The 20,725-nt window shown below is 43.8% G+C and overlaps 1 protein-coding gene across 1 annotated transcript in view; it reads right to left on the reverse strand.

Moving 5' to 3' along the window:
* Positions 1-20,196, reverse strand: part of LOC142955486 (plexin-A2-like) — a 59,556-nt gene extending 39,360 nt beyond the window's left edge. The window contains exons 1-3 of the mRNA XM_076097021.1: positions 18,973-20,196; positions 15,259-15,441; positions 3,448-3,582 (exon numbers count right to left, since the gene is read on the reverse strand). Of these exons, the coding sequence (XP_075953136.1) occupies positions 3,448-3,582; positions 15,259-15,441; positions 18,973-20,196 (1,542 nt within the window). The remainder of the gene's footprint in view (positions 1-3,447; positions 3,583-15,258; positions 15,442-18,972) is intronic.
* Positions 20,197-20,725: the final 529 nt, after the last annotated feature.

Consider the following 20,725-nt stretch of genomic DNA (forward strand, 5'->3'; position numbering starts at 1 on the left):
AATGGTGGATGCTAACAAGTGGCTAAATGAAACTACAAAACGTCATCACACATAAAGTGCAGGTTTTCCTTTTAGTGTGTCCAGCTCAATGACAGTCAGATAATAAATGTCTTAAATGTAATGAGACACAGGAATTGATTTGGATATTTCATGTTGTCTTTCCTGGTTGAATCTAAATTTAATTGAAAGTTCATATTGTGGAGATGAGTTTCACTTCTCAGTGTAATGAATATATGATGTCTTTTTATCGTCTTTCTATAATGGTGGATTACTGAATTAAGCCTTCATACATCATTCATGATCAGTAGTATTATTTTATCAAGCTTTTTTTTGTCTTGTCTTCTCTGAGATAATTTCTCCAGGTGAAAGTGATTATTTAAAGCAAACACAGAAAACCAATGACAACCCTCCGCTCCCAAGAAAGTGAGAAATCTCAGTCTGGCTGCCTTTTGAATGATCGTCAGCGTTAGATCATAACGTCCACTTTTCCGGCTCTGGGAATTACAAAATCCTCATCTTTCCATAACATCTGGGATGACCTCACACTAATGCTCGATCTCATCATCTTATCAGCTCACTGTCGCTTTAACACTTTCATCCGGATTTACTGGAACTTTACGAATGCTGTCAGATGAGCATGCAGGCTTTTAGACCTCTGCACTACAGTTATCCTTTTTCCTAAGTCTGGCTCTGGACAATCCACAGCCATCTCTAGATAGATACTTACGGTCAAGGAGTTATCTGGTCATATCTAGGATTTTGTGTTTTTAGGATACAGCAAGAAAAGTTTGTTTTTAGTTGTATTTTTGTTTTTCCATCATTGGTATAGAGCAAGTAGCTTCACTTTAATGCAGATCCCCTTTAACTTTCTCAAAGCCTGTTAAGTGCACATGCTGTACAGCAAACACAAATTGGTGTGAAGCTGATCTTATCGATATTTATTGTCACAATAACCAGTAAACTACCAGGACACACCTCCCGACAACCAGCGTTAAATAACACCTAAACAACATCTGGGACAGAATTATTCCTTTGCAAATGCTGTTTAAATGATTTGCTTATCAAGTCGTCCGCCTACAGGGTTCTTTTTGGGTCTTTTTCATACATGACAATACATGGAAACATTTTTAAATCGAAAGTAATTCTTTGTTCTTTTCCTCAACTCCCATGATACTTCGCCTCGTGGTAACCTGTCTGCTTCTGGACCAGAGCAAGAGTGATTTTCTTTCAACGAGAAACGTAGTCTCCTTGAAGTTTATGACAAACCGCCAAAAATGGGCAAAAGAGATGCAGCCGTGAAACTTGGTGCCAGGCCACCTTGTCATGGCTGCAGTGATGGAGACAGAAAACAAATTCCAACGGGGAAAAGCACCTGTTGTTGAAGCTGTACTGTAATTTGAAACAGTCAGTGAAATTCAGTAAATCCGTTTCATTACTTTATAGTCATGTAATACATGTACAAATGTCAATTAGATGGTAATCTGCATGAGAAATAAAGAAAATCCATCATTCGCTTATAGCAATCAATTTAACCCGGACAGACATGATCACTATAAAAGATTGACACTGTACAGTGTAAACTTGACTGAACCTAATTAATCATATAACTTCCAGTTAAAAATAAAGAAAGATTAACTGCTGGGAAGAGTTATTTTCTTTTTTCATATCAATAATGGATCCCAAATGATGCTTTGCGGACACAGACACAAGCACGTACATCCACACACACACACACACACTGATTCCCGCTTTTCTCTCCTCACTCTTCATCATCACGCTAACCCTGCGTGTTTCACTCGGCAGGAGACGGAGAGGCTCATTGTTATTCCACGAGGGTCGGCTGATCTCTGCCAAATCTGTCTGTGCCTCGCTCCTTATTCCACATCATTCCTGTATTGTTTGGCTCCCAGAAATCAGAAAACCTCTCATCCCCGGGATCTACTAGAAATGTGGGAAATCTGTGCGTGAAGCCCTCCCTCTGGGGGATTCCTCACCCGAGCAGGGGGAAAATCGGAAGGGAAAAAGCTGAGCAAAGACGAAGAGGAAGACAGAGAGAGGAAGGCCTCGCTCTGCTCCAGAGCTCCTCGGGGCTAAAGAGCCAAAGCTGTTCTCATATTGAGAGAAAGCGCGTGGCCGAGCCGCGTTTGGTAGTAGCACGGTTTTTACGTGTCACTGGAGGCGGAGTGAAGAGAGTGGCCGGCCATCTCCTTGAAGGAAGCATGCGTCTCTCCTTGAAAGACCGGAGCTCATCAATAAGTGATGCTCTGTCTCTTCCAGTCCATCAGACAGAAGGAGGAGCTGCCACTGCTGCTGTTTTAGAAGACGGCGCCCAATGCAATACTGTCTCTAGTCTCTCTCCCTTGTTTTGTTTAACTCGATGCTTTTTATAGTTTTTCTGGACTGTTTTTTCAAGATTCCCAGAAGAGAGTTTTAGAGCCACTTTGAAAAAAAAAGAAATAACAGACAGAACTGCAATTGTACCGATGCCCTTTGCCTGTCTGTCCTGTGACTCCGGCTCGATGCATTCCAGCAGTCAGAAGACAACTGAGAGCAGTGATAGGGGCTTTTTCTTTTTTCTTTTTTGGGGCCGCACTGACACCTAATCCCATTTCACAGTGCCATGCAGCTGCGCCAAAATAATCACTTGATGGGAGTTGAAAGTGATTACCACTGTTCACTCTTATCTGCAATGAGTGCAGAATATCGTCCAACGACAACAACAACTGCTCGCCTCTGTGATGCCGGGCCAAGTGAGGAGCAGGCAAGGGGGGGGGGGGGGGGGGGGGGCCTATACAGCAACACAGAAAAAAGAAGAAGCCGCTAATGGTTTTCTGTGGGATGTGTGTGTCATGTACAAAAGATGCATGCACTGTAAGGCGATTCGCGTGGATAAGCAATTAGAACAGCGGCCCGTCCCCTTACACACACACTGCACATTTAACAATCCCCTCAGCTTGTGAATGTTTGAAAGATGCCACATTGGATTTTGGGGATAATCATCTGGTTGGATTCCAAATAAATAGCATTACTTTATCATTCAACATGAATTAATGTTTTTTGTTTTAATACTGCTTTATTGCTAATTCCCGAGCTGAACAGAACAATAAGGCTAACTGAATTGCTGGTATCTTTTTCCAATTAAACTGAATCCAATATATTTTTTCAAGAGTTCTCTACCTAAAAACACCTGTTAATATTATATTGTATGTTTGTTTGTACAAATTTCCCCCGCAAATGGCAAAACAAATTCTCTTTTTTATGTGAAGTAAAACTACTAAAGCGGCAGTCTCTCGCTCAAGGACATGTCGGCATTGTGAACGCTCGCTGTCACGGGGGCCACGAACTCGCGGGCTTCCAGCTGAAGGACGGCCTCACTACTCGCTGCATCACCCCGCCACTGAGCATTTTCCCCACGACAGCAGCAGCAAAATGAGGGCGTTTCCTCACCTGATTGTCAGACATGACGTAGAGAAAGTTCCTGTCCAGGGAGAAGGCCATATCCCGGAGGATGGGGCTGCTATCCTTCATCACGGTCACTGTCTCGTACAGCACTCCTCCCACCAGAGGACCGTCCACTCTGATCTGCAGAGACACAGACAAATACAGAGAGGACACAGTGATTCAATGGTTACTGTACTTTTGTAGAGGGATATTAGTTGTCTATGTAAGCTCCCACTGTCCCACTGTGGTTTAAACATCGGCTTTAAATGAAAAGAGATTAACAGCATGCTCTCAGTTTGATGACCACCCAATTTCAGTTTCAGCTTGCGTTGTTCGGTATGTTTTCTTGCTTCAAAATGGTGATGAAACTTTTAAAGAACCACGACTTTCTTCACATTGGGTGATTGTTCCCTAACATTTCAAAAATGCCTATTAACATGCGTCAATCTATTTCTCCAGATTCACAACATGTCCTCTTGTACATTTATATTTTGTTCTATGACAAATAGACATTTCTAAGACGTAATCCGTTGTAAACTCATTTCTAGCGATCAGTTTGAACTTAACTCACTTACAGAGAAGCTGTTTGCGTGAAATGACAGCCTGTTCATTTGTGCAGGACTGAGAAGTGCTCTGAAGTAAATCACTGAAAATGTGCCAATTCTTACTGGAAGCCACACTTCACAGACTGATTGTAAGCACTATACTGCGATCTCTTCATTATTCATTCATGTCACCTGGAAATGGTGTGCGCATTGTAAAGCTTAGACTGAGAGGAGTACACAGAAAACATCTGCTGCTATACTCATTCACTTGTCCACCCCCGAGGTTACAGCCGCGATGCAGCGAGACTTAAAGATAAACATGCTCACTGAGCTCAGCCTTAATTTGACTTTGGAATGACTTTGAGGCAGAAATCTTTTGGGGCTTATTAAATGCCAGCATGGAGAACAAATGCCCACTAGTGACGGGTTCTCGATTCTCTTCTCCCACCTCTGCCTTACAGACAAGAAGTGCTGTTGCAGTGAAGCAAACGAAATAAGCAGGGCGGTCTTTGTAATGAGGCAGCTGTGTGAGGATGTGAAACTGTTTGCAAAGATGTAAAGTGGTGAGTAAGCTGGAAACCCCTTTATTATTGCTGATAAAATCTACCCGTTAGTCACCACACACTGAAAAGAGTTTTATCTTTTCATCTTCTTACTACAAACCTCTTTGTTTGACTGCTTTAAATTGCATAACCATCGCCAAATGTGTTTTGCACCACAAAAAGAGAAGGCAGAGCTCCTTAAATGTTTTATTTCACAAAAAGACCTTCATTTGCACTCATAAATCCCATCTTTCACCATTGGTGCAGGAACCATGTGAATTGCATCACACAGTAACAATAAGTTGACACTTGAAATATAAGTCAGAAATGTGAAATGAGAGAGAAAAGTCTGAATAAAGCAGGAAACTGAGAGGTGTGTGTGTGTGTGGGGGGGGGGGGGTCCTCATTAGCTATGCAAACCCAGGTTGAAGCCCTATTTAAATTCCAGGGAGATCAGATCATTAACCATGTGATGCAATTACAGTAAAGCTGAATTCATTTCTCAATCATAATAATTGAAATAAACGCAAGATAATGAGGAATTGGAGCAGAGAATTGTGGTGAGTGTTGCGAAACGTCTGCAGTGTGATTTATGGCATGTCTTCCCTCTGTGCATCCCCGACGCGTGGACTCAGGCGACCTCGCCACCCGAATCAAATTTGACTGCATAAGATTTTGAATGCGTGCCAGGTCTAGCTCGCGCACATGGTGGCAGAGCCTCAGCAGTCTCTCAATGGGGACAGTCAATCAATACAAACTGATTACATGATTGGATCCCCTGGGCACAAAAACTTCATCAATCAATCACGCCTCCACCTTCCAGGCAGCTGTGCCTCTCCAACCGTCAGCTCCGCCAGCCAAGAATGAAGAAAGGAGGGAGAAAATATGCGCAAACCCGTGAGTGTGTGTGTGTGTGTGTGTGTGTGGAAGGGACAGTATACTGGGGGGTACTGGGAGTGTGGGGCGTCATCCTCTGCACACAAAAACACCAAAGTAATGAGCGCAATAGTGACACGATATCGTCTGCTGATTCCAGATCACAAGAGGAGGCTGTGTCTCTCGCCGGTTATTACCTCGGCACAGTGCACGATCCTGTCCTTTTAAAATGGTTATTTCATACACAGATGTATCTCTGAGCTGAGCTTCTTTCTCTCTCTCGCTCATTGTCTGGTTCCTTTCTCCTGCCCTGTCTTCTCTCCCTCCTCCTCCATTTCCTATTCCTCCTCTCCCTTACACTACTACTATCCCACGCAGTAATGGAGCCAGTTTACGTTATTGTTTCCCACACTCCTCATTTCATAAAGAGCATATAGATAGAAACCAGAGCATGTCAGCTTTTTTTGTGGTGAAAACGACAACAAAAAATGAGTATAGAGAAGCACAGATGGCGAGGTTGACTGAGGGCTGAGCTCAGACAAGCACTGACCCATCGTGACCGATCCGTGGTGTTTGATTTCAGCGGATTTATAAGTGTTTTTTATCGTTTAAAACAGGGCTGACCAGACAGAAGCCCTGTGGGAGTACAACAGGTCCTCAATCTCTCCTTAAGCCCCACAGCTCGCTAATGAGAGTACGGCGGGTTTAATTGGTTTTATAATGAGCCTGCATGTAGGAAATGGCACACAAAGTTACACGCACGCGCTCATCTACGCACACAGGCGCGCAAACAAAGACGCACACTTACGCTCGCATATACAAACACGCCGCGCGCGCGCACTCTTTCGTCGAGCGCTCTCATTAAATCTGCTGCTGGAAATTCTGTGCATGATCACTTGTTGGATCAATACACCATCTCATGGATTATTGCGTATCAGGAACACACACACAAATTGCGGCGATCCATGTAGTGCCAAATTAGGCCCCGTTTCTGCTTGTCAACAGAAGAATCCATGAATGAAAACGCGTGGATGAATCCATATTTATGGAGACAGCGAGACAAGAAGGCCACTCACGCCGCTCCCTTGCCCACAGATCAATCGGTGATCAGGGATCAGATACAAGCCGCAAAGGTTTAGTGCGCCTTCTGTTTGATCTTGTGTGTAGAGATCATCTGCCATTGACCGTGTGAGCGCTTTCATGGTTAAACTTAAGTAGCTAGCTAGAACGCTCCTTGGTTATTGTATATTTTTAAAAAGCAATCCGATCCGCCTGAGATACAGGAAGTGGCTAAGTGTAAATGGGGTCTCATTTAAGAAGTTAGGACATTGCCTTAAGGTTGGTAAGAACGACTACATATTTCCCAAAAACCTCAGCAAACCTCCTTTTAAGATTCAGGCAGATTCCCCTTGTGTGGTCCATGTCATGTAACAGCAGAACTGAACTGATTTGCCATTAATACCACATGTTCCTCTGACCTCGGTGAGCTCCTTCATTTCATTTTCTCTTCCCAGCGTCTCACGGCTGACGAGGGTATATATTTAACCCATGAATAATATTTAAGCCAATAACAGCAGTATCCTTCCTGCTGCTGAAATTCCCTTCGCAGAACCTGCGATGGATATAAACAACCCGGCTTAGTATGGCTTCCACAAACAGCTATGCAACATGAGCCCATGCGCTCTGAACGAAAACAGCCGCCCTTTTGCTGGGGCCCGGGTTTTGCATCATAAATGCTCGGCTGCACTCTCATTCTGTGAGAGCCAAAGAAAGCAAAAGAGAAAACAACTGTCACTTGGCTTAACTCAGGTTGGCTCCGTTGTAAAGCTGCCATGAGCAACACACACTCACCCGAACGTCTCTCCTGTGTGTATTTACATGCGGGGTTGATTTTTGAGATCCATTTCAGACGATGGTTTTATTCGTGCTGAGAGGAAACGTAAATGTCTCTGAGCCCCTGCTTTTCCGCTGCAGACGGGGAAACCTTATAAAGCAGATGATTGCTATGTTTATGTGGTAACTGCTGTCCAATCTAAAAAAATAAAAGTGTGTCCATATGTGGCCACTCAGTCCAACCTAAACATATGGATGATGACCCAGGAGGCAGGGAGCTCTCTGTTAAACCGATCATTCCCAATCTGCCACTCCGACAAGGTTTCGTCCGTCCCTGAAGGCCGGTCTGTCCGACTTGAACCAAACACAAAGATGTTGGTTCATTTAATCTACCAACAAACTTGTCTTCCTCGGCCTTTACGTGACATTTAGCTGGAAATCAGTGATTCATCCTTTTTGGCAGGAAACCACAGATAAATCTTCCATTACAGTGGGACAGAGGGGGCACAGAGTGAAAATACACGCAAGACTAGATCTAAAGTAGATGTATACAGACCGTGAGACAGATTTTGGCACCGACATGACTCAATATTGTGACACGGGCCATGCAGCGACATAAGGGCCAGACAACTGGCCACCTTTTAAGGTTGAGTGGCCGTGCATATGGTCTGATGGAGGATGACAGGATGGAGGAGCGCGGGGCATTGATTAGCCCATATAACCATCACGGCTCTGTGAATGCTAATGAGACGGAGCTCGGGGTAATGAAAACGAAGAGCGTTCAGGGAGAGAGGAGGGGTCACTGAGGTGGAGACGTGTATTACGGGGCAGGACTAACCATTCAGCCGTCACATTAACTACAGTCACAGAGAGAGGCGTATTGATCCCGGCCACTAGATGCGCTGTATGTTGGCAAGTGCCCAAACCTAAACGCGATTACCAACTGGGTTGGAAGGAGAGGTCATGGCGCGTGTGTTTTTTAAGGGTTACTGTTAACAGCCTTCCAATTGCAGCGGCTGTTATTTTCAGTTTCAGCCTCAACCTTCAGCTGCATGGCGTGCTCCCAAGTCTTCAGACCACAAGTTCTACAAACTTAACTGCACTCTCCTCTCAGTCTCCGCGTGTTCACATCTTTTTCTCTCTCCTTGAGGACACGGTTTCCTGTTCTCTCTTTCCTGTCCTCCTCCGTACGCCCCCGGACCCTCCAATCATTCCCATTGTTAGTAGGGTTCCCAGCAACAAAAAGCAGTGGGAGGGGGACAGTGGAACAATTCATGGCACCCGTATGGTCTTCATTTTGCTGACCGCAATGCAGTCACAGTCCTCTTGTGTGTTGCCATTTGTGTGACTGAGCTGGACAAAGAATGAAAGAGAGGACAGAGAGAGTCGGAGAGAGAGAGAGAGAGAGAGAGAGAGAGAGAGAGAGAGAGAGAGAGACGGAGCTGCTAAATTAAACTACAGTCAGGAAATGGCCGAGAGATAGACACCTGTCATACCTGTTGTATGTGTTATCACAAAATTGCCTGTCTTAATGGCGATTCGCTCTGAAGACTTTCACCATCGGCTCCAGCTCCCTGCATGCGGTTATGAAAATCCTTTCAATTTAGCCTCAAACACACCTATTCAGCCTGCGTCCCTCCTCCGAAACTCTATTCTAATGATTTCAATCACCAGATCTCCACTTCCCGGCCCCTGTTTGGAAACCGTGACTTTGAAAAGTCCAAGTCATTTAGCCGTGCGCTGGAGAATTTCCCCACCCGGTCAACTCTCAATAAGCCATAATGAGTCCACTATTTGCACATGAGAGTATTTATTCGCAGTGAGCTTAACATTTCCAACCATTTCTAGGGAAATACTGCCGCTGAGTTAGCTGCAGCCAGTCGCTTTTCTTCTTTTTTTTCCAGCACCGCGCTGCACGCCCTTCATATTATAGCGTGGGCATGCTTTGAATTACATTAATCAGCTCTGAGCTAATTCTCTTACAATGATTGAATGGTGAAGGCATCAATGGCTCGCTCAGGAGTCGCGCTGAGGCAGCTGCAGGGATCAGATTTGTGATGCTTCAGTCAAAGGACCGGTTCCTCCACGAGACACCCCCTCCCCAGCCTGCAGAGAGTGTTGTCTACCTACGGTGAGCTCTTTAAACATGAAACGGTTTAATCGTAAATGAAAATAATACTGCAGTTCCTCAGTGGCAGGTATGACATATGACATCATTGATTTCCCTCTGAACCGGGATACACACGTCTTAATACACTCGCTATGTCAGGGAGGCGTCCGGTCGCACTCGGTATGCTATTGTCGTCCTTCTGAGTATTACTGTGCTCTGCAGAAACATTTCCTCCGAAAAAAATCAATTCCACTCAACACCAGTTATGTGTTTGAAGCTGCCACAGGGTAAGCATAAGTATAATGTCATTCTACACTGTGTCTGCTGCTTACTTACTTGCTAGGATACAGGAGCGTAGACGCAGAAATCTGCTGTCCTCCTTCAAGTGTAATAAAGTATGAAACCTGGGGAAATGTGTTTGTAGTCTTGTAGTTTTTGGAGCTGAATGAAGCCATTTATAGACCTAATACACATTTTACTACATTATCCACAAATTCTCGCTCCCAACTCATCAAATATTGCTGCTTGGTCAGTGGCCTTAAGCTTCAAACTATGACGCTTTGGGTCCCCATCTAGTGTCAGCTTTGGACGTGCCGGCGACGAGGTGTGTAAAGAGAAACTTCCGTCTTTGACAAAATAAGTCACGGGACACAAACAGCAGTCTCCTGGGTGAAATTCCTGTTTGTTTGAGCCATCCAACACCCCTCCCACCCACCCTAAGCAGACCGTCGAACACTTTTTGTAATTTATGCTTGACGCATCCGCGAGGGTCACGGCCCCATCACGGGGGTTCCATGGAGCAGGTTTTCACCTGTCCGTGCAAATCCAATCCCGTGGATTCGGCGTCAAAGATCGAGCTTTGTCGAGCTTGCTCACATTTGTTTTGCAGCATCACCTGAGCAGAGCCACGCCAACCAACTCATTATTGTTGCAACAAAAGGTTACAACCTAGATGTGACTGTACTGACTGAAATGCTAATCTTGCGCCCACTAGCATTTTGCTAACAAGTGGAAACTGTGCCAGTGAAAGTTGCATCTATCAACGCCTCCTGCTTTATGACCTAAATAGAAATAAGGATCAGGGAGAGATAATGGCTTTTACCTGGATTCACTTCATTAGCGAACGTCATGCAAAGTGTAAAAGCCCCTTTTTGTTTTCGGCACAGTTCCCCGCAGGGTCATATCACTCAGCTAAAATCAACCACCCAAGGCAACACGACTGTGGCAGGTGATGATAGAAATGTCCTGTTGTATATCTGGACTATCGAGAGACGGTGACGGACTCATCCATATGCTGTACGGAGCCCGGAAGGTGAGACTGACGGCTATCCCTGTGACCTTTCACCCCGGTTACTCCACTTCCTGTGGCAGGCTTGACCTTTGCAATGGCCCTGCTGCCGGAGAGATCCGCTGATGCCGATTATTGTCATGCCCCATTTCCACTCAGCCTGTCCATTTGGGGGTGATGGAATATGACTCGCGAGGTGACCCCGTGCTCCTCGGAGGCTCCTGGGAGTCTGAATCATGGCTGTTCATTCTGTCAGTGTAATGACAATCTCTGGCCTTTAGACGCTCTGCACTTTAAGCGCTAATGATAGATTCCTAGTGCTCCTAACCCAAACTCACTTCCTGAACACATGCAAAACTTTGGGTTTTTTTCTTGGTCTACCTTCTCCTTCTTCCTAAATCTCTTTATTTTTCTCACTTTATGTCTCAGTCTTCTTACGTCTGTCTCTGTTGTTTCTCTCTTTCTTCCCTTTGCCAGTCTTTGTCTCCCATTGTCTGTCTCCATTTTATTTCTCTCTCTCTCTCTCTCTCTCTCTCTCTCTCTGTCAGGCTATCTTGTTTTTTATTTGTCCCCGATGGCTCATCCAATGAAAGAGCTGCAGTGATGCTATCTGTGCTCCCAGTCTGGACCCGTGTGTGTGTGTGTGTGTGTGTGTGTGTGTGTGTTTGTCTGTGTGTGTCAGACAGATTGCTCCTCATAAGACTGAGGCCTCCAGGCTAATGTCACAACAGTCCTCTCACACACATTTCCTCAGTCAGCTGCATGCCTTAACAACTGCGCAGCAAGCAGAGCCCACGGGTGCTACCAAGTCAATCCGGTTCGATCAAAGAATGAGCCTGATAGGAGCTTCATGATAATATATCATTACAGTATGCATTCGAAATGAAACATGATGGACAATGAGCTAAATCAACTTCATGAACCTCTCGGAAAGAGGTCATCTTATGTCTGTGGGCTTGGTGTAAGGATCCTACTGTGGTGGGGGGAAACAATCCCTGGGAAAGATCTGTGTGGATGATACATTCCTATAGATTGCCTGTTTTCTGTACATCTGAAGCGTATTTGTGTTTGCTTGCCTACCTTATCATGCCAAAGTGGTTACTCTGTGGCTTTCAAACCTACCTCGATATGTCATAGTTAGGTATGCCAAAGGCCATTAAGGGGTCAGTATGTTTAAACAAAGTGCTTGTCAGGTTGTTGAACAGCGTCTGGAACCCCTTCCAAAAACTTTTTGTTTTAAAGACTATGTCAGTAACAACCAGATATTTAACTGACATGTTTTGCTGTACATTGGTGGAAGAACAATGTTTGTAATTTTATTAAAACTGACAACCATGTCCGCTTCACATAGCGATTGGCCAGGTGTGTGGAGTTGGGAAAGTAGTCTAGTTGAAATGATTAGTCGATAAAAGTTGTTTTTAAATAGATTTGCTACTGTTATAATGATTTAATAGCTAGTAATTGCTAGTAGATTGATTGAGTTGTTAAGATTTTTTAAACACATTTTGGGGCAGATTCTTTTACTACCTTTTACAGCCATATTGATTAGTCAATTAAGGAAATAATTGGCAGATGAATCATTAATGAAGTCTAAAGAAGAGCATTATTTCGAAACGTCACTCGTGAATGTGCTAATAAATTGCACTTAAGATAGCGACAGTGTTTGGACTTTTATTTATATTTTCATTGCTGTCGTCTTTTGGTCCAGTTTTGGGTCTTTATTGTTTGTCAGATTCATCATCAATGAATATAATCTTCAGGTGCAGGCTTTATCGTCAGGATTTGAGCTTCTCTCCTTTTTTTCAATCTTCACTCAACTACTTCGTTCAACACTTTGAATGCCTTTAATTAAGGTGAGACTGAGTCTGAAAGTGTGCACCATTATCCCCCATGTGAATGTATCTCGCCCCTCTCTGACAGCTCCGGTCATTTCGGAACAGCTATAAACCCATTTGGCCTCCAGACGTGGTCAGATGACGTTTGAACTAGTTCCTGTCAATCATACGCTTGTCAGTACTCTGTATTAATAATCAATCCCTTCACCTGATGATGCAAGCACGGCCGAGCAGCAGAAACCTAATACTGAAGGAATACTAAATTAAGACTTTAAAGGAGAAGGCTGGCGATATTGTATATTTGACCAAAAAGATGAACACCAACAATGCTTTGGTCAATCTCATAATGATTTCAGAATTAACCACTCTGTCTGTGGCACTCATCCTCTTTAAAACAGGTCACATGTATATATTTAAAGGATAAAGCTGTCATTTCCTGAAACAGCTGGGCACATGTTTTTTTTAAATGGGAGTAAAAGGTGCATCTGTTGCGGCCTATTTTCAGCTCTTAGTGGGTATTTACAGCAGCAGGACAGTGTATGTGGGGTGACCCAAAATTAACTACAGTGCCCATATTCATAACATGTCATCCAGGGCAACAGCATGGCTCGCTGGTGCGTTTGGACAACAATGGAGGTGTGTGGCATAGAGGAATACGATTTATCAGGGTTAAGGTATTCAGTATTTATAGTATAAATCCTTTTTTGGTTTTAGGCTTTTTATTGGATTTGTTGACAACAAGAAAAATGTAGGATATTACCAAACTTATCCTTTAAACAAATGAAGGATTAAGTTAGACTTTGAAACCTTGAAAATCGGAAAAAGAAACTCTCAAAACACAAGATAAAATTAGAAAATAACGAGGCTTTAAAAGAACAGGAACAATAATGTTGGGCTTTGAAATACAGATTAGACTTTTAGATTCAGGCGAGTAATTTGAGCCTGCCTACAAGACACAGACAAACACTTACATGTCTAACCGTGTTCATAAATAAATGTAGAAATGACTGTCAAGTACACAGAGATAATGTTCAACATCAGTGAAGAGGTCCTTTAAGTACTTTATACCGCTAAACGCCATTAAACCAAAATCCGCCAGGACTGTGATTCACTAGAGCTGCATAATTTCCTGCCGCTAATACAAAGGAATTGAGGGAACAGACACGTGCTTCAGTTGTGGCTCAAGAAGTCACGGGTGATAAATTTACATCAATCTGTCCCAGTCCAGAGGCTGAAGATGTAGTGCTGCATGATTACTGCACCTTTGTTCCGCTGCATAATGTCCTACATAATCACCATGATATATTAAACGTGACCCGTTATGCTAATTAGGCCATTAATTGCTCATATTATTGCATTAATTAGTGTTAATGGATTAAAGATCATTATTGCATAAATGTGCCACAGCGGTGAGACGCAAGAAACAGCTGTGGAAGATGAATCTCTGTGGTGTATTTCTGATGAATGATGTAATATGTAGTTTGGAGGCAGAAACCTTTTAGAGTGATGTAAGACATTAAAGGCACATTCCACCAATCGGTTAGTTAATGGTGAGTGCAACACAGCCCAAAAAACGTTGTCTTCTGGGGCTCTTCAGGAGCTTTGTAATATTATTATTTTGTTTTTTTTAGTGCTATTGCTACAGTTCACATTATCTGTAGCCTTATTGATTAGCTTACTTTTTGCTAACGGCTGAGAGGGCGTTTCCATTTGAAAAACTCACAAAAGAACACAGATTCGAACTCTGAGAAAGTCATGATGTCTCAATGTCGTCACCAGGGTTATGTTGTCTTTAGCATGGGCCCTTCAAATTCTTAACAGAAAGCCATGCGTTATAAATTGGGCACGGCATTCCCGAGACAGGGAAGGTTTAATAAAGAGATGCTCTACGTTGCATTGTGGGAAATGTCGGTTCCAGTGTGTTTGGAGTTGTATTCCACAAACTAGGAAATAAAAGTCAATATATTTCTGCTTCTGCTGCATCAATTTTGACTTTTCTTTTGGTCGTCTGTCTCTCACAAGTCCCCACACTTTAAGGGAGTGCAATACTAAATCGCTAGAGTACAACTTAATTATGTTAATGTTTTATTTGTTCATGCCTCATTAGGTCAAGGGTATAAACGAGTGATTTTAACCTTCATACAAGATATGAAGGACACTTCAAATGATGTGTTTAAGCAAGTTAAAGTTAAATGAGGTTCACAGAGATCTCATCATTTTTCATAACCATCCAGCTTACATCATTTTTAGTTGGCAAGGAATATTTTTCATATTCATCATAGAAATTTGTCAATTCAAGAGTTGCTATTTCTGTGCTTGGATTTGATGCTTAAGATTGCTTCAACGTGTACAGCTTCATCAATCTCATCCGCACGTTTTAGCCATTTTTTGCTGATTTCCATCGATGTAGCTAGCTAGCTTTGTGGGAACACTTTCCAATTTTTAATCCCGCCTACTAAACTCTGATTGGTTGATTGTTAAGCCAACTGCTGGAAATAGCTGTCAATGTGAACAACATCAATTTAGTTGGATTGTGAGGTCTGGGATCAGGCTACGTTTTGCATTGGTAAAAACTGAAACAGGAAGATAACTTTTAGAAGAGACAAGAGATGCCAATGGGTCATCAATAGCAGCCTAAATAAATCATTTCTGTTTTCTGTAGATAAGTGATGCTATTTGTCATCAAGAGGATCCGGTTGTCTCTCTGTAAACAACCAGACGATCCCGTATCGGTGTGCACAAAAAAGGCAGATCAAGCCCGTATTTGCTCGACAGCTGCTGCTCTCACCTTCTTCAGCCGTCCAGTCCTGGTCCCCAGGAAGATCACACTGTGTCCGTTGTAGATGTAGGAGGTGACAGAGGTCAGCCTGTCCCTGCTCTCAGTGTACACCGTCAGGCCGGACACCAGCTGGGAACCCCCCAGGGGCTGGTTTATATCCAGGCCACAGAAGTGATCATCGATGGGAACAGGCTGCGTGGAGAGAGGGAGGGATGGAGAGGTGAGTGTTGGGGTGAAGTTGAAGAAGGCATTGAGAGTACGAAAGCAGAAAGATGGAAGGGGGGGGGGGGGGGTGTTCAGGAGGTGTGGAGAGGAAAGAGTAAGAAGAAGCGAAAGGAGGGAGAGATAGGAAAGGGGAGAGGGCGAGCGGAAAGAGGAGTGAGGATGACAGATGTGAGGAGGGGGGAGGGGGGGGGTAACGAGAGAGAAGGGAGAGCGTAAGTGACTGAGATCAGTGGAGACATATACAAACACAAGAGAAGAACTCAAACTGACCTGTGGCAAGCCCCACGTGCACTACGTGCACACAGTTTTCAGGGTTAAAAATGATTACTTCAAAAGGGGCTGCCTCGTTTATCAACAGCAGACTAATTGCTGATGGCAAACGCGAAGAAACGCTGTGTATTTTGCGCCGGTTTCTGTGATTTTGAGATCAGTTGATCTGACATCACACAAAGACGCTATACAAGAAGTGTCAGGTTGTGATTAAGCATCAAAGAGAGCCGCGTGCTTCTCTGTCCTGTTACATCTACTAACACGCGCCTCAAATCTTTGCTAATTGCTTGTCACTCAGTGTATAAATCTACCTTTTTAGGGCAACTAATTTCTTATTTCACGTCCTCCGCTTCTTATGCATATTAGCCCTTGCTGTTGTTTTTCTTCCATCAAGCAACGTGCCTCAGCTTTACTGAATGTGACCAGTGAAGTGAACGCAGCGTACACAAGCTTCATATCTCACCCTATAATAAGCCGTTTTCTTTGTAGTATGCAAGCATTCAAGTCTTCTCTTTTGAAACTAAGTGTTGTTAGGATATGTGAATATTTGTCATTTGTATATTTGTTTTAACATTTGCATTTGTTTCTACTGACTGCTTGCAACATCGTCTGATATTCTGCTGCTGAATTTAATCATGTCATCAGAATAATGAGATTTATCTTATCCCCTGAGGATGAATCCTGACATTTCATCTAGCGACACCAGCAGGTTGACATTTGTGCTTTTAGGTGAAAAGTCTCAACAGCTTTTGGATGGATTGCCATGAAATTTGGCACAGACATTCATCAGGTTGAATTGTTGTTACAAGCAAATACCTTCAGGTTTTTTTTTCCATCGACCTCACCTTTATGTTTAGTGCAAATCATCAGCTGTTAGCATGCTACCACTTCAAACTAAGACAGTGAGCTTGACGCACATTGTGCCTGCTGCTATAAATGCTGTTTTGTCTTGTTAACCCAATAACTGGCAGATAGTGACAGTGGAATTTTCTTAGAGTCTAAGATTGACAGTGACAAGCAAAAAGTGTGAGTGAAGCAGTAGAATAAAACCGTACTGGTCTTTTCAAGTAAGTATCTTAAAATAGGCACATTTAAAAATCTGGACACAGGAAGGAAATTATCTGATATCAGTGTTGGTTTTCGAAAGCAGATAGTGGAGAACAAAGATTTAGATGCAATGGAGAAAATCTAGAGATTGTCTATTGCTTTAAATATCTTGATGTCATTGTGAATTATAATGGTCCGTTGAAGACTGAGGAGCAGCATAAGCAAGCCTCCCATGCAATGTTTGTCAATTATTTTGTAGAAACAATGTTGAAAATTTGATTCACCTTTAGATATCACAAGATCTGTTTGACAAGTTAGTTACACCCGTTATGCCATATGCTTGTGTATATACTGTATATTGGTGAAGCTACACCTCAGATTTTGAAAGAATACCTTAAAAGTTAAACTGACAACCTGCAATAATACGGTCGATATGGAGCTGGTAAGAAACCCACTCTGTGTCGCAGTTGAAAAGAGAATTATTGGCTACTGGGAGGAGGCTGAATAAAGGTAAAGAAACTGAACTCAGTCGTATAACATACAACTATTTGCCTGCATAATTTGGGTGTGTATGCGTCGGTATGGGTCTTGCAGGTTAATCAGATACTGGATGACACAAAAGTGCGACAACATCAAGTGGCTGAAACTTACTGTTGAACAGAGGCTGAGAGATCAGGTCATGCTAAAGTGGCTAGGTGAGGTAAGAAGTATGACATTATTATTATGCAGAGTTCAGAGTGCAGAGTCTAGATTGGTGAAGTATCTCTTGTATGAAAGTGAAACGTACAGCCAGAGTTTTTGTAACTTTAGAGTGAACAACTCCAGAATTCCTAAAGTCATTGAAAGACAAGTTGGATAGAAACCAGAGGGGAGCTTGAGAGACGAGTATTATATTTAGTTTGAATGTTAGAATATAATCATAATAAATTATTAGAGATAGTTATTTTCTTAAGTATATCTGTGTTTAAATTAACATTGTTATGACAATCAGATAAGCCAAAAGTGATTTGTAAACTGGGTGCCTTCTTTAAAGAATGCCCTGAAGTAACATTCGTTGTACTTTAGCCATGCCGTGTGCCATCGTTTTGTTATTATTGTACGTGTGATCATAGTCCTGGAATCAATGGATAGTCAATGGAATGAAAGTGAAATGAGTATCGGCATCAAAAAGCTGCATCAGTGCATCTCTAGACGCACTTGGCTGTTGATCTTTCACTGAATGATTAATTATATAACCAAAGAAACACAATATCTAATGACTTCTCAACAAAGCCGAACCACCGCGTTTCATTTACTGTCCATTTTAGATATAAAGCCCTCTGGTTAACGGCGCAGTGAGAGTTAATTATTGTATTATTATGTGTCTCTGTCGTCCCTCAGTTGCTTTTATGAATACATCTTATTTGTTTGATGGCACTGTGGAATTAAAGTACATATTTTGAACGACCAGAGCATTGGCTGCGATGAATATCATTGTTTTTATGGTCCGCTTTCAACTTGTTTCCATGAAAGCCACTCATTGTGCAGAATTATAGCTTTCACAAAAGAAACCGACTTGGACATTCGCAAGAAAGCCCTTTTCTCCAGATCAAGAACGGGTCTCCGAGGGTTCAAATACTGCTGACAGCGACAAGAGTAGAAGGAAGGGGTTGAAAGGGGGGGAAGAGGGGGAGAGAAAGGGGAGGAGAAGAAGGAGGGAGTCAGTGCCCAAACCCCTGAATGAAATCAAAGCTCCATACAAACGTGCTCTGATTAGCGTTGTGGAATTAATCTCCTCCAGCTCTTCTGCTCTCGCGGGATCCTGAAAACCTGAATGGTGTCTTCAGCACAGCTCTGGCTGCCTGCCTGACAGCTATTTCGGCTTCAATCATGGTTGTGGATTATGAAAGAGCCAACTTTCAGCAAAATCTATATCAAAGCTGCTCACCGTTGTGCAAGTTGGTCAAAATATGTGAGTGTTATAGGCAGTCTGGTCTCCGTAGAATTAGATTCTCATCCAACAAAACTGTATCGTCAATTGTTTTTTCAAGAGAAACGTATTTTCTTTGTTTACGTTTTTTGCAACCGCAAACTGGGAGAAAACACGTTTCCCTCGAAACATATCTGAGAGTGCAGTTTAGTTGTAGTGGAACATAATTTTAGGGTTAGTTGCAAGAGTCAAAAATCAAAGGGTCCACCTACCGCCTTGGTGCACTGCACGTCTTTTCCCAGCAGCCAGTGCAGCTCCAGGTTTCCCTCTCCCTGGTAGCAGGACTGCAGCCGCTCCTTGATGCGCGTGTTGATGTCTTGGATGGTGAAGACGCAGAGAGCGGAGTGATCAGGAGGGTCGTGACACTGCTTCTGTCCCTTGGAGAACACGGCAAAGAGCACGTCCTCCTGGGCGCTGATGTTGAGCGACTTTGCCAGAACCCTGCCGGCCTTGGACAGGTAAGCCGCCTGCAGCAGGCGGTACTCCTCGCCTTTTTGCACGCACCCCACAGGAAGCGACACGTACGAGTGGAACTTCTTGTCCCCTTTGCAGAGGCGGATGATGCGAGACGTGTAGAACAGGTCGCCGGGGGAGCCACCGGCGGGCATCCCGTTCTCCGGCGTCTCCGGCTGGACGGTCAAGAAGTAAACGAAGCTGCCGCTGGCGAAGCCGTAGATGTAGTAGATGTCAAAGTGTGGGACAAGAGCGAGTGTGTCCGAGGGGATTTTAATGAGAGAGGAAACAAAGTCGGTGTGAAGCTCGTAGTCCAGCATGGCAGAGGATTCTGGGTCGCGAGGCAGCTTGCGGCTGGAGATAGTTGGGAAGTAGTCCTGCTTGCCACCGACGGCCGTGCCGATGTAGAGGGTGGCATCCTGACCCTGCGAGGGCACAACAACCCCGTACATCGTCCCCGTCTGGTTGTCACTGGACAGGTAGTGTTCCTTCTTGTGCGTGGGCTCCACGAGGATGAACAAGTCATCCAGCCTCATCAACTTGCAGACGCCCTGGTAGAGACTCCCGCAGGCCAGCAGCCGGTTGTGCGAGTAGTCGATGAGCAACAGTTTGTTAACGTTGTCAGTAGAGGCAAGAGGCTCAGAACAGGGCTGGACAATCAGCGGAGGGTAACACGCTTTGTTGTCGTACTCTGGCCCCGTATCGTGGGACACCAGGAGGGTGAGGTTAGCTGACAACTTGTAGATTCGGTTGACAGCTCCGATGTACAGAGCGCCAGTAGACTGATGCACAGTCAGGTGGTTCAGCGACCACTCCCTTCTCTCTGATTGGAAGGTGTTCAGAGTCTGTCCAGCAGTCGTCCTGTGATTCGCAGAGATTAGAGTCAATAGCCACAGTGACAGGGGCCATGACATGACCTTTGGAGGACGGTGACCTTTAGTGAGGCCGCAGTAAGTCCATCTTTTATCCAAGCACGTTCCCATCCCCACGTGGTTCCGAAAAAAAACAAATACAGAGGTCAGATAAAACACCTGGGGTTGTGTGCTGAAGTGCGGTCTGGTCCTTTCAAGAGATCTTCACATCATTCTGAAAGAGAAAATAAAGACATTTGTTTTAAACTCGAAAAATCCTTCAGTGTTTTGAGAGTGGAAAAACGGCTTTCAGGGTATCATTAGATACTCCACGAACCTAGACATATATGAGCTTGTTTTCTCCTCGATCTCTGCTTAGTAAGACAAATGAGACATCAAAGAAACAAGTAATCATTTATTCAAACTGTCTGCCCATATTTACTAGCCCGAGAGATGTTCCAATATTCCCCCTATACAACAGGGGGGCTCATTATATCCGCCTGTCTGTAAGAGAGAACTAACCGTGGCTTATTGTTTGAACAAAGCAACGACACGCCGTAGCTGTGCATTCCCTCTGTTTGGGTGACTAATTTAATGATCCAAATGTATTAATTATGTGTCCATATTTTGGGCTCCCTGTTTTCCTTTCTCCCCTCTGCCT

This window comes from Anarhichas minor, unplaced genomic scaffold (assembly GCF_050575085.1).
Source record: "Anarhichas minor isolate MPS153535 unplaced genomic scaffold, ASM5057508v1 ptg000023l, whole genome shotgun sequence".
Classification (NCBI taxonomy): domain Eukaryota; kingdom Metazoa; phylum Chordata; class Actinopteri; order Perciformes; family Anarhichadidae; genus Anarhichas; species Anarhichas minor.